This window comes from Gadus macrocephalus, chromosome 11, assembly GCF_031168955.1.
Source record: "Gadus macrocephalus chromosome 11, ASM3116895v1".
NCBI classification, from domain to species: domain Eukaryota; kingdom Metazoa; phylum Chordata; class Actinopteri; order Gadiformes; family Gadidae; genus Gadus; species Gadus macrocephalus.
In genome coordinates, this window is record NC_082392.1 from 12842425 (window position 1) to 12856124 (window position 13700).

General features: G+C 46.7%; 1 protein-coding gene across 1 annotated transcript in view; it reads right to left on the reverse strand.

The window, feature by feature from the left end:
* scap (SREBF chaperone) overlaps positions 1-13480 on the reverse strand; it is a 33479-nt gene extending 19999 nt beyond the window's left edge. The window contains 7 exon segments of the mRNA XM_060065819.1: positions 216-388; positions 1132-1237; positions 2358-2578; positions 3402-3559; positions 4315-4435; positions 8082-8285; positions 12192-13480. Coding sequence (XP_059921802.1) covers positions 216-388; positions 1132-1237; positions 2358-2578; positions 3402-3559; positions 4315-4435; positions 8082-8285; positions 12192-12325 — 1117 coding nt within the window. The 5' untranslated portion in view covers positions 12326-13480.
* Between the last annotated feature and the right edge of the window lie 220 nt (positions 13481-13700).

Below are 13700 nucleotides of genomic sequence, written 5' to 3' on the forward strand. Positions count from 1 at the left end.
TTTCAAGCTACACAGTCGATCAAGCAAAGACCCATCCAGCCAGCCATTCAGTGATCAAGTCACAGGCTAAAATAAGGTATTGTTTTGTAATCATTTTCACAAAGAATAAGCGGGAAACAAACGCCCTTATGGAGAACGTTGGAGCCTAAAGAAGGCAAAGCCTTCATTACTACTGAAGCATGGCTGGTGAGGGGCTGGTGTTGAGGGAGACTCACGGGTGGAGAAGTAGATGTAGGCGAACAGGATGATGTAGGTGGTGACGAGGGGGATGAGCTCGGCGATGCCGATCTCCTCCTTGAAGTGGACGTGCACCATGTGCTCCTCCCCCAGACTGCAGTTGGCCGACGGATGGAGCTGCTTTAGCCGCGTGCGCAGGCTCCCCAAGAAGCTGCACGCACGCACGCACACACACACACACACACACACACACACACACACACACACACACACACACACACACACACACACACACACACACACACACACACACACACACACACACACACACACACACTTTTAATAAATGCAGGAGCAAAAAAGGGTAGTTGACAAGTTGAAAGACACTGGGTTTGATACGCAATGCCTTATAGGGACCTGTAGGCATGCTTGAGCGAGGTGTCGAACACTAACCCTGCTCCTTGATGACATGTAGCAGTCTACACTTAAACAGTTAAAAGGGATAAAAGTGTCTGCTGAATGAGTATGTAGTAAATAGTTTGATATTATCCACAAAAACAATAGAAACGCTATGAGTAAGGCACTGCCCACACCTATCAGATGACCTACAGAGTGTGACGGCTTTATGGGATTCATACAGTGACCCATTTGTCTAGCATGTGACAGCAGCCGATACCTGGCATGCTTCCAGGCTGGGAGGAAGCATTACCCAACGACTGAGCAATAGTAAATATGATTCATGTTATACAGCCCAAACACTCTCACAAGTGTGATAGTCTTTTGGTGTGTGTGTGTCTTATCAGTCTGTCTCTGTGCATGTCTGTACAGTAGGTTCTATGCCTGAGTTGGCCAAAAGTATGTGCGTGCATCTCTGTTCATGTCTGTCTGGTATGTTTTCAGAGTGAGTTTGTGCGAGTGTATGCGTGTGAGTGAGTGAATGAGTGAGGGTCATACCCTGCATCGTAGGTGCTCAGGGCTATGGTGATGGTGTAGGTTACCACCCGCTTCTTGCTGTAGTGGCTGACCCCAGTGTGTTTCCCCGGGACCCCAAACAGCAGGTCTGAAAACAGACACAACACTCATTGTTACCAGGCGCTTATAAGATTCACTCATCCCTGAGCACTGGTGTCCAATTAGCTCAAGAGGTGGCTTGTTCGATTCTCAGAAATACTGCAAATAACACCCAGTTGCACGCTGACAACTAGCTTGGCATCTTGACTTGACTTGCTGCCACCTGATGAATTTGTGAAATTGGGAATGAGAAATTTAAAAGTATACATACATACATACACATACATACATACATACATACATACATACATACATACATACATACATACATACATACATACATACATACGATACAATTATATTGCTTATCTTATAACATCTTCCAACTTGTCTGTTTTGTCAACCTGCTTCCTGCTTTCTCTCATCGCTGACTCTTGGTCCTCTCTCTTCCTCAGCTGCCTCTGTCCAGGTACCCCCATTACTCCTCCTCCATCATCCCCTTCCTCCCCCCTCACCAACTTACTCGTTGTTTTTCATGTCCTACATCCCCCCAACTTCCTCCTCCTCTCTCTCCCCCTCAAACCCCAATACTCCTTCTCCTCCTCAATTTCCTTTTTCTCCTCCGCCCCTTCCTCCTCCTCCCCTTCCTCCTTCTCCCCCTCCCTCCTCCTCCTCTACCACCCCACCATCCTCCTCCTCCTCCCCCTCCCTCCTCCTCCTCTACCACCCCACCATCCTCCTCCCCCTTCCTCCTCCTCCTCTACCACCCCACCATCCTCCTCTCCCTCCTCCTCCTCCTCTACCACCCCACCATCCTCCTCCTCCTCCCCCTTCCTCCTCCTCCTCTACCACCCCACCATCCTCCTCCCCCTTCCTCCTCCTCCTCTACCACCCCACCATCCTCCTCCCCCTTCCTCCTCCTCCTCTACCACCCCACCATCCTCCTCCTCCTCCCCCTTCCTCCTCCTCCTCTACCACCCCACCATCCTCCTCCCCCTTCCTCTCCCTCCTCCTCCTCTACCACCCCACCATCCTCCTCCTCCTCCCCCTTCCTCCTCCTCCTCTACCACCCCACCATCCTCCTCCTCCTCCCCCTTCCTCCTCCTCCTCTACCACCCCACCATCCTCCTCCCCCTTCCACTGCCCCGTCTCCCAGCCTCTACTCCTACCTCTCAGCGTGGCCGAGGTGTGCAGGCCTTTGGGCTCGTGCTTCTGGACGGTCTTCAGGAGGTCAGGGTCCGAGTCGAAGAGCTCCTGCTGGTTCTGCCAATAGTTCCCGGGGGACACCAGCAGACAGCCATGCTCCGGCAGGACCGTCTGCATCCGCCGTAACCCCGGCAACAGGTCCGTCACTTGGAGACACAAGTGTTCCAGACTCTGCACCCCAGAGCTGGCCCGAGGAGGAGGAGGAGGAGGAGAATGGGTCGATTAGAGGTCCAGAAATAAAAAGGAGAGCAGCTGGTTGATCTGCTTTGTGCTTGCATTATATCTCTGCCTATTCTGCACTAAATTTTCTCTTAACGGCCCTTGGAAACCGGGATCCCTCTTGTGTTTTCCTTCACCAGGTTTCTTCCCCTGGAGCTTTGTGAAGGGCTTTGGCTTAGAGCCAGTTGTTCAATGTTGGCCTGAAACACCATTTGAGACCGGCACTTTGATCCAGCCCTTGATCTGATAAAGACAATGACCCCAACATTCCTCAAATCAAGGAAGTATGCCGATAACATACCTTCCAACTGTTTGTTGCTGCTGCTCTTAAGATAAGGTCAGTGTTTGCAGTCAGCACTGGCGCTGTATCTTATCTTGGCTCAAGCTTTCAATGATTTTTTTAAACAGATAAAAAAACGAACAAGGTTCACTGTAAGTTTGTAACTATCCTCTTTTTTTGTATGTGCATTATAACTACCAAAGAAACCATGATAGAGTGACTTCATACAATGATCCTGGTCAGGTTTCAGCACTAAACACTGCTAGACCCACGACTGGACCACTAAGTGTGCCTTTCACCTCCGGCTCTAGATCACTTTATCACAGAGCGTGAATATTTCTTTAATACACATGTTCCTGTTACGTTATGGTTGAATATATTTAGCCTGTGGACGATCGCGCATCTCACTATAATTAATTTTTCTTCTCTTTTTCTAAGAGTCCTTGCATAATCGAGTACCGCCCTACAAAACAAGGAGAGGAGGAAGGAAGAGGAGCTCCAAGGATACCTGTCTGAGTGGACATGGTTCCTGATCTCTTCCAGCAGGGTGAACACCTGTCCCAGCGGCGGGCGGAAGGCGTCCACCGGGAGCAGGCTGGAGCCCCAGGGAGACACCGCTGCCTTCACCAGGACCTGCTGGATGTAGGCTACCGGCGGACCCCGGTACTGCACCACACACACACACACACACACACACACACACACACACACACACACACACACACACACACACACACACACACACACACACACACACACACACACACACACACACACACACACACTTAGATGGATGCAGTCGTACTCATTTACATTTGTTGCATAATGTATACAGATATAGAGTTTTCATTCTATCAACAATAATTAAACTAATATATCCGTGCAATCCGCACCCGAATGGCATTTACCATTCCTGAACGGCACACGCCGTTCCACCTGAACGGCAGTTTACGGCAGTTACCGTTCCAGAACGGCGTATGCCATGGTATGTCAGTGGTCGCGGTGGCACTTACCGTTCCTGAACGGCAGTTACATGTGCCGTTCCAGAACGGCATGTGCCATGGTATGTCAGTGGTCGCGGTGGCACGTGCCACAGGCCAATAAACTATCTCGGCGCTACTGGGCTTTTAAGAACAATAGGTTCATTAGAGAGAAGAGGATCCGTGTTGAGGAGAGGTTAACGGCAGCACACCGGTGCAGGAAGATGAGACCCGGGCGGCCAGAAGACATGTTCCTTTATTATGGATGAGCCTCCATCTCAGAGTCGTAGTCAGACTGTGTGTGTGTGTTTAACCATCTCAGTTGTGGTAGAGTGTGTGTGCATGAATGTATAGCTTTCAGTTGTTGTGACAGGGCAAGTGTGTGCCTCTGTTTAAATATCCCAGAGTACGTGACTGAGTGTTGACATTTTCAGCACCTACCCAGTCGGGCCGTTCAACAGGGTCCCCCAGAGGATTGTGGGAAGGCGAGGCATAGCCCCTGACGGCGGTGGTGAACTCCACGGGGCCCGTCCCCGGCAGCGGCAGCCGCAACAACGGGTAGCTGAATGCAACCAGAGAAACATTCAGCCATTAAGGAGTGACGGAGTGACTGAGTGACTGAGTGACTGAGTGACTGAGTGAGTGAGGTGATAAAAACTAAGTGCAAATGTATATAATATCCTTGTAAAATGTATCATAATATTTTAGCATTTTAAATTATTCTGTTGAATTGTTTTTGGTTGCTGGAGATCCATCCAGACAGAGAAAAGAGGAGAATGCACTCTTATTTATACACTGCTGCTTTATATTTTAAATCACTTTGTGATTGTTTCTTTTTTTACACTGGGTCAACAGCATTTCCCTCAATTTGCAACAGTGGCTGCAAGCCAAACTTGCAAAAGTATATAACTGAGGGGGAACATTGACTACACAAAGTGGCAGAGACTGACCGACACAGACAGACAGGTATGGTTACGAAACAGCACTCTATCTTCTGTAGTGAAAGGCAAAGCAGACCTGTGTTGTGCTAATGACATTCCCCCTCCGACCAGAACACAGTCTCCTCAGAGAACCTGAAACCAGGGCCTCTGGGGGCTTTTGTTGCCAAATTAAGTATTAACTCAAGAGACAACTCCCCATCCCCCCACCCCACATGATCCCTCACCCCTCTTTCTCCCCGGAGAATGGGCCGGCTCCAATGAAACCAACTGAGCACATTTAGCAACCAACAGCGGGAGTTTGGGGCCGATTTGTGCGTGTGCGTGTGTGTGTGTGTGTGTGTGTGTGTGTGTGTGTGTGTGTGTGTGTGTGTGTGTGTGTGTGTGTGTGTGTGTGTGTGTGTGTGTGTGTGTGCGTGTGTGTGTATGTATGCGTGTGTGTGAGATATAGCTTTTGATAGCGGATGTGTGTGAGAGCTCGCTTGTGCGTGTGAGGTTTGTGTTTGTGTGTCTGTACGTATGTGATAGCTCATGTGTGTGAGAAAGAACTTGTGCTTGTGAAAATCTTCTTTTTTTTTGTTGCAACCAGAATAACCACATTTTTTTTATCAAGTGAAACCTGTTTCATGGCCGCACACACTACAAGACAAGGTTCAGCAGGATTAGGCCAGAGTGAGTGTGTCACACACACACACACACACACACACACACACACACACACACACACACACACACACACACACACACACACACACACACACACACACACACACACACACACACACACACACACACCCCCCAAAAGAGAGAACAGGGTTTAGAAGTCAAGCATGCTAAGCCTTGTCTCCCATGATGACCCTACAAGGATCCCATTGTTTAGCCATATAAGATTCCTGACTACTCAAATATTAAGCAAATGTGATATATTGCTACAGACTAACAAATATGAAATTTAAATGTTCCCCTTATATCTACCATACCACCGATACCAACTTGGAATATGAATGTACAATGTACATTAAAAGCTCACCTTCTCACATCCTAGGTTATAGGTAACCCAGTTGTAGTCTAAAGTCAATATTAGTGTTTCATAATTATGTCATATCTCTGATGGTTACCAGCACTGGCCCCTTGTATCCCTGAGTTTAGCCATTTAGCTACAGTTGTTATCGACTTGCTTGTTATCGACTTCCATGATAAGGCCTTCCTTCAGTGATTGGAAAGCACGTTGCATCCCGAAATTACAGTCAGGGATTAATTAAGTATAATCTTATCTCATATTTTAGGAAAGTGCTGCATTAACAAACGACATCATGTCCTATTATAGAAATCACTACTACCAATCACTACTCACCAAGAATGCCAAATATCATCTCATTAGAGTTCCAGATATTGGTGCCAAATGGCACATAAATAGAGCAGCAGCCATGGGCAGGCAAACCTGTGGGTTTCCGTTATGAAGCATGGTCATATTTCTGAGTGGTTTGTATTAATGTCTCTCCCTCTGTTTGTGTACATTTGTTTGCAATTGTTTTGGTTTTTTGTAAGTGCATTAAAGTTTCATCGGTTGGGTTTGTGGTTGTGGTCCTTGGCTTGCCAGGAGGCAGCTGGGTTAAGGGTCAGTAGTGGATGAGGCCATCTCCATCTCAGCTATGCTGTGCGTCTTACTTCAGCCGTCTCTGTGTTCTTCTGTAGTTATTTCATGCATTTCCCAGACACTTTACAAAGTCCTTCCTGTTGCAGCCGGTTCCCCTAGTTTGGCCTTTACTGTTAACAGTACTTAGCGTACTCACACCCCCTTTCTCTGTGGTTTGTTAGTTCTGAGCTCCAGTGAAGTACAGCTGCCCTAGCGTGGAAATACGTGAATAGTGACGATGATGCAACTCTTCACTCTCCCACTGCATGCTCCACTCCTTCACCTACTTTTCCTTTCTTTCTCCCTCAATTACTTTTTTCTTGTCCTTCCAACTAAAAACTTTCTCTCTCAACCCCTTCCACACGCACACAACACCCAGCCACCCCTCCCCAGGGATCCTGTCGCTCCGCCGTGTACCCACAAAGGGCTCTATTGTCCGCTGGAAGACCCCTTGCTGACAGGCAGATGGAGGGGCAGCACTGACCTTCTCACGGGGACTCTCTCCCCCTGTCTCTCTCCATCTATCTGCCCCTCTCTCTCCCAGCACCCTGCTATCTTCACTCGGCCCGCAAGCCCACTCACTGTCACTCCCCCCCCCCCCCCTTCACCAACTCACTAACTTTACAGCAGAGGGGATATGCAAAGGTGTGTCCGTCTCTCTCTGTGTGTGTGTGTGTGTGTGTGTGTGTGTGTGTGTGTGTGTGTGTGTGTGTGTGTGTGTGTGTGTGTGTGTGTGTGTGTGTGTGTGTGTGTGTGTGTGTGCCTCCGTCCGAAAGCACTTCTTTAATTAGCTGTGAGTAATTTATGAGGACCAGAATGCTTTCTTATCCGATGTTTAATGCATTGAGTGTGTGTTTACGGCCTCCGATAGTGATATAGCCTCCATCTCTCATACACATGCATCTCTTAGCAGGTTTTACCTGACTTTTCACACCACAGTGTGTGGAAAGCATTGCATTCATCTAGTTCATCCATCCATCTTACTTAGCCGCCTATTATCGGTCCGTGTGCCAGGGGCCTGGAGCCTATTATAGCCCCCTGAATGGGACATGAACACGCACACACACACACACTCTCTCTCTCTCTGCACAGACGTGAGCCAAGCTGGGAATCAAATCCATGGAAAGGTACTGGCTTCACACTCCCAACGTGGAACTTGAACTCAAATGCCTATTGCCCTGGCATGCCCTGGGTCCGGCTTCTCTCTTTAATCTAAATTGCTCAATACAAGCAGTAGCAATAACAACAGTTATATCACTATCAACTATCAGCAACTGTATCACTAGCATTCCTGGAGCAGAGGCAATAGTAGAAGTAGAAGTAACAGCATCTGCATTCACCTCAGCAATGGCAGATGTAGTTGTACAAATAGGACAAGCTATAGCAATATAACTTGCAAGAGCACTGACAATAGTAGCAGTAGTATTAATAGCAACAACACAGGCATAAGCAGCCACAACTAGCAATCGTAGAAATAGTAGTTATAGCAACCCCACAAGCATTAGCAACAGCAACAGCAATAGCAGTAGCAGTAGCTGTAGCCATGGTAGGAGTTGTAGTAATTGCCGCTACAGTAGCAATAGCCGTGGTCGAAAACATACGAGCACTAGAACGAGTAGCGGCGGGGTCCCTACCAGCAGGTGAGGATGCTGGCGGAGGTGAAGAGGATGATGGGTACGGGGTAGGAGGCACACAGCAGCCCATGGTGGTAGAAGGCCGCTGAGATCTTCTGTCTGAGCCGCTCGCGCAGCGTCATCCTGGGGGGCGGGGTCAGCTGCCGGCCATCGGGGGGGAGCGGGGCGCGGCCGGGGAAGAGGCGGCGCGGGGCATCCAAGGACCTGCGGAGGGACAGGGGGCGGCCCGTCAGACTGGGGGAGGGAGTACATGTGACCGGGTCCTAGGGATCGGGATCCCCAGGCCCATACAATAGTCCCCATCACATGCTGTTGCAGGCTGGTTGTTTCTTAATTTACTCTGCTTACCCTGATTCAACACATTTTGGCCGATATATCGGTGCCCTAGTTACAGTTTGCTGAGACAGTTACCCATGTCCTCCTAAATAATGTATTGGCAATCAAAATGTATCAAATCAATATCATACATAAATAAATGGATCAAAATACATTCAAGAATGTAGTGTGGCGATTGTCCCACTGCAAGAACAATAATAAAATAAAAAACTGAATGCAATAATAATAAAAGCATTGCAATGCATTGCAAGTAGTGGTTACTAAAGAGCTTATTTATCTAATAAGCGATTAATCCCCCTCTCTCCACCTCAACTTCACTGTATAATATTGCTGTCCAGATATCTTAAGATGAAGAGATTTTACAAAATAATCATAAATGTCATTGTCAATCTTATTGAGCTAGAACGTATCACAAAATGTTTGCTTCTTTCAGATAAATACTTTGAAACAATAACATTTTCATAATAATTTGAGACCAGTGGTGAAAGATAACTTACTCATCAGCACCCGGCCCTGGATTTAGGTTTAGATTTCACTGGATTCAATTACATTATATTACATTAGAGGACACTAAAGAGGTCCATTCACGTTATGGGGAAAAGGGAAGGCCACTGCATAAAGAAGGATTTTCGTCAGTTAACAGAACTGTAAATTGCTGTGGATCTTCAGGTCCACGACTGGTATGGGGCAGCACAGAAAACTACCAGGAACTGCCCAGAATTCACGTGGATGTTAGACTTCCAGCAGTTTTACATGTTTGAGAAACGCCCAAATAATGTTATAAAAAAATTACACACAAAACAGTACAATTCTTTCAACTATTTATTATAATAATATCCGATGAGGGTCAGTAACTTGACAACAAGGCACCATCAGTCCACACATTGATACAGTGGTTGACTGGGCCTAAAAAAAAAAATTGTTTGGTTCCGGTTTCCGACCGACCCTGTCAATTTATGTGCGACCCAAATTATTTTATGAGGTTTAAAAAATAATAATAATAATAATTTTTATTTTTTTTATGCAAACTATAATCACGTTTTGGTACAGCACCTCTTCATTCTGTACAAGGATGAGCGAATTTTCTCGTTTTTAAATGAAAACAACCTACCTATCATTCGCTGCCGCTGGAAAAAATAAAATAAAAAAATAAAATAAATTCCCTACCTACCCATGACCTCAACTGACAACCAACAGGAACCAAACTTTTTTTTTTTTTAGGCCCTGGCTGATCTTAACTATGATCAGCCAGTGTGTACCAAGAGTTAAGTATACACAATCCTAAATCTCAAACAACGTGCAGTAGTTTGACTACAGTCACCTTATCTCTTATCTCGCTTAAATCCACAGTGGATGCATTTACCAAACATCTTCCAACAATTTACTCAACATCAAGAAATTATGCTGGGTATAATGTGTCTGTGCCCTGCAAGCTCCAGAAAGACCAGGAAACGTTTGCAATTTCATGTTTGAATGCAATACCTTTGGAAACTAGATTAACAACCATGACCTGCTTTATAATAGGCTGGTTGTGGTTCTGTGAGAGGATCAAGGATGGCTTCCTCAAAACCGTTCGTCTTTACTTTTACCTAAACTTGTCGTGTTTTTATTCATAATACTACTTTAATTATTTTCAGCTGTCTGTAAGACATACTACGAGACCTTACGCAGGGACTTCCAGCCCAGCCAACCGGCCCTCGCTGCTGAGGCGTTCGCCATGAAGAGTTCAGCCCAAAGTCCACAGAGAAGGATGAGTGTACGATTTATTACAGTAGTAAATATGAATATAATATAGAAGATAAATCTGGTATATAGACAGCGGTAAAGTGTGGCATGAATAATATCGTAGAGGCATCGTGTCCACACGCAGTGCATGGAGCAGTAATGATTGTCTGTAATAATTGTGTTCACAGCTGCTGAAAGTGAGGCAGAGTGTTCTAGCTCCACATGACCGGTACTTCAGGGGGGGGGCTTCACAATTGATTTGGTATCCGGTGAGGAAGACGGCACCTTTGAGGGGGTGTCTGGGTGGATCGTTAGGCCTCCGTCCGTTCGCAGCCAGCTTGTCGACCTGTGTGCCACACTACGGGCAAATTCTAGATACTAATCGAAAGTACACAGCTGCTCATCACAGACATTTGCAAACTGGAGAACCGCTCGACAGAATGCCACCAAGCACGTATGAGCCTGAGGTGGCAGAAATACATTTCTAGGGTGCCTCATGTCTGGTGGTGGGCTAACTCTTTTACTGTAAGCTAATAACATACATTTATTATTTTAATAAATGTTAATATTATAAGGGGCAGGTTTACCAAAACCCCCAAGCCAGGTCGACCAATATCAACAGATCTACCAACCAATCACAAGTGTTTTTTTATTTGAAACGTATGTGGTTGAACCTGTGTGATGTAAATTCTAGCCATGCGTGTTGGAAAGCTATTCAAACACTAATTTGTCACTATTGACACTTAGCTAGCCAGGGGCGAATGACCCTCCAGCTCCACGCTGGTTCATTCCCGACCATTTATGACGCAGTCTAACGCAAAAACCACAGGCCGTTGATTGTAGGGAATTTCCTGGAATTCAGAGGGCAGAAAAATCAGTTTTTCGTGCATTGGGCCTTTGGTCAACATGCTTGTGCAAGCTCTAGGGTTAGTCCATACCTTCAGCAACACGTGCGGTCAGCCGACCCAGCGGTCAGCACCAATAACAACTTCTCTTCCCAAAAAAGTGGGCGGCACCAGTCCAAAGACTGCAACCACATTGGTTAATTTTCCAGGAGGCGTGGAATCCCAAAACATGTTTTTGAACCCTAGCCGAGTTCAGAAACATACAAACAGCACAGGCACCGGTACTCCTCCCTATAAAAGCAATTGATACATCCCACATGACTTGGTACAACTACACAGCGCTCATTCATAAGCATGTAAAGAAGCACTGTAAGAGCAGCACGTATGCCACGACTAGACAGAGGTAAAAACACCCCCCCCACACACACACACCCCGTACCACAAACATCTCAACGCCAGAAGAACGATGATGAGTCATTATCACTTCTATTCTGGCACCTTTAATACTACTGGGCAGAGTTTGTAGCGTAGTCGACATTAAATACAGCAAACCGGTTGTAGCAGGCCCATGACAAAGATATCACAATCGAGTCCAATAGACCCAATCCATGTTTTTTTCAGAATGCAGGCAATCATGTAGCAATAGAAGTTTCAAAATGTCTTTCATGATCTGATAATTGTTTGGCATAGGAGTTCCCAACACTTCCTGTCGCAAGCGATCTCTGGCTAGACAAAAGCAGGGAAATGTGTTTGAGGGCTAGAAGTCTGACACTATCAGCTGAACCGGAGAGAGGTACAGGAACACATTGACAATGCGTGAAACTTTAAGACATTAATAAATATCACCGTTATAAATGTCCACACTCAAGGATACCAGTGTTGATTGTAAGTGCATGTAGGTCACATGCACCAGCACTTCCACAACCAACTCTGCCAACGCTATCATTACTGAGCAAATCCCATGCAGTAATTAACCTAGAAATTACAGTGGACCTTTGGCCAATTTAGATAAGGCCGATCACCGTCAGCCCCACCACCACTGTGACACGTGTCGGTCAACATATCCGCAACATATTTGTTTACCTTTCAAAAGGAAGCAGCTCGGCCTGCACACTAAAGGACTGCCCCCACGGACGTCACTCCAGAGAGTACCCGACCATATGCCGAGCCATGCTAGAAGCTGGCCTGTGTTTTCTGATCATACCTGCTCGCAGGAAGCCAGGCCAGCTCCCTGAACCATGGCCGCTTGCTCCCCCTGATCGCTGCGGAGCCGGCAGCCCGGGGTTGTTTAACCTTCGCTGGTACCTCATGGTTGGCATAGAGCTCCCTTTTCCCCATGGCAGTGAGGCGGGGTGCATAGCTGTTCACCTGTCACCCCTGCTAGAATCATTCCCCATGAGGAACCCGACCTTGTGGTTCTCTCGGTTCGCTGCTATAAAAAACAGCAGTGTTGAATGCGCCAGGCACGCCATAGCCATCGTAGATGGTTCACAACACGGGAGCTTTGGGCAGTAAGTCCTTCCACGGTGAGGGGTGAGGTCGCCCAGATACAGCAGTAAAGTAACTTCTAGTCCCCTGTGACTCGAGCGATCAGAAAGGACGGTCGGCGGTCCGTTGTGGTCTCCGTCCCGTCTGGCATGATAATGTAGTCCATCCGTCAGGTGCACCGTTAGGCAGTGTCACCATTAGTAAACTAATCCTGGATTAGACCGCTCGGAAATGACTCGGGCCCCGTCCCCTGCTCCCACATGCAAGCTCTTTCTCAGGCATCGCTGCACACAGCAGTCTGCTGCTGAGAGCTCACTTCTACACGACTGTGTCACTGGATGCCAGGGTTAGCTTACACTGAAGCTGCACAATATGGTTTGATCGATAACATGTTATAACCCTCGATGCGCGTTGAATGAATGAAAAGGACAGATAAAAATAAGAATACTACGGTATGTTTTATAGCAGTTTTTTCAAAATAAATCTAGTTATATGGCGGTAAAAGGGAAAATTTAAGAAATGCAAAAGACATAATAACAAAGATGAGACATATAAACATGGACTTGTTTCAACATTTGATAAACATTCTAATATTCATCTTCCTCTCTTAAGGCAGGTTGTTGTGAAGTCTAGGAGATGCAACATTAAAGGTGCGACTGTTCTTTGGTTTTCAACCTTGTCATTGGCATGGAAAGCATAGTCCTGCCAGAGGAATAAAGGCTCAGGATAAATGCCATGCCCTGGCAAAAGAAAAAACTGCCTGCAACGACTTCTTATCAAAGACTCGAGCCGTAGCATTGGACAGGCATTATTCTGTGGTTTGGGCCAGCAGTGCCTATTAGGCAGATCTGTAAAGGTGTTACAGAGAACCTAAGGCATGTATTAGAAAGCCCAAATTCTATTCAGAAGCAGATTGGTCCCCTCAGCATGACCAAGTAGCCTGGGGATTAATGCATGTGGACCCACAAACCAACAAGGTAACAGCAAGAGAAAGAGTTGTACTCCATACACTTAAAAAGCACTGCCTTACCTCTTCTCAACACTACCCAGTATCCCCATCTTGAATGCATCTCCCGGTCCTATAGATTCCATGACCGCTATATCTAGAGCGTTCCCTGGCATTAAATACATTTTAAACTGAAATAGCTTTCCTGAGGATAGTCCTCCATCAAAACCTGCAGCAACATCAGTAGTACAGCAGCTGAGTCTGGATCCAAAAGCAAGT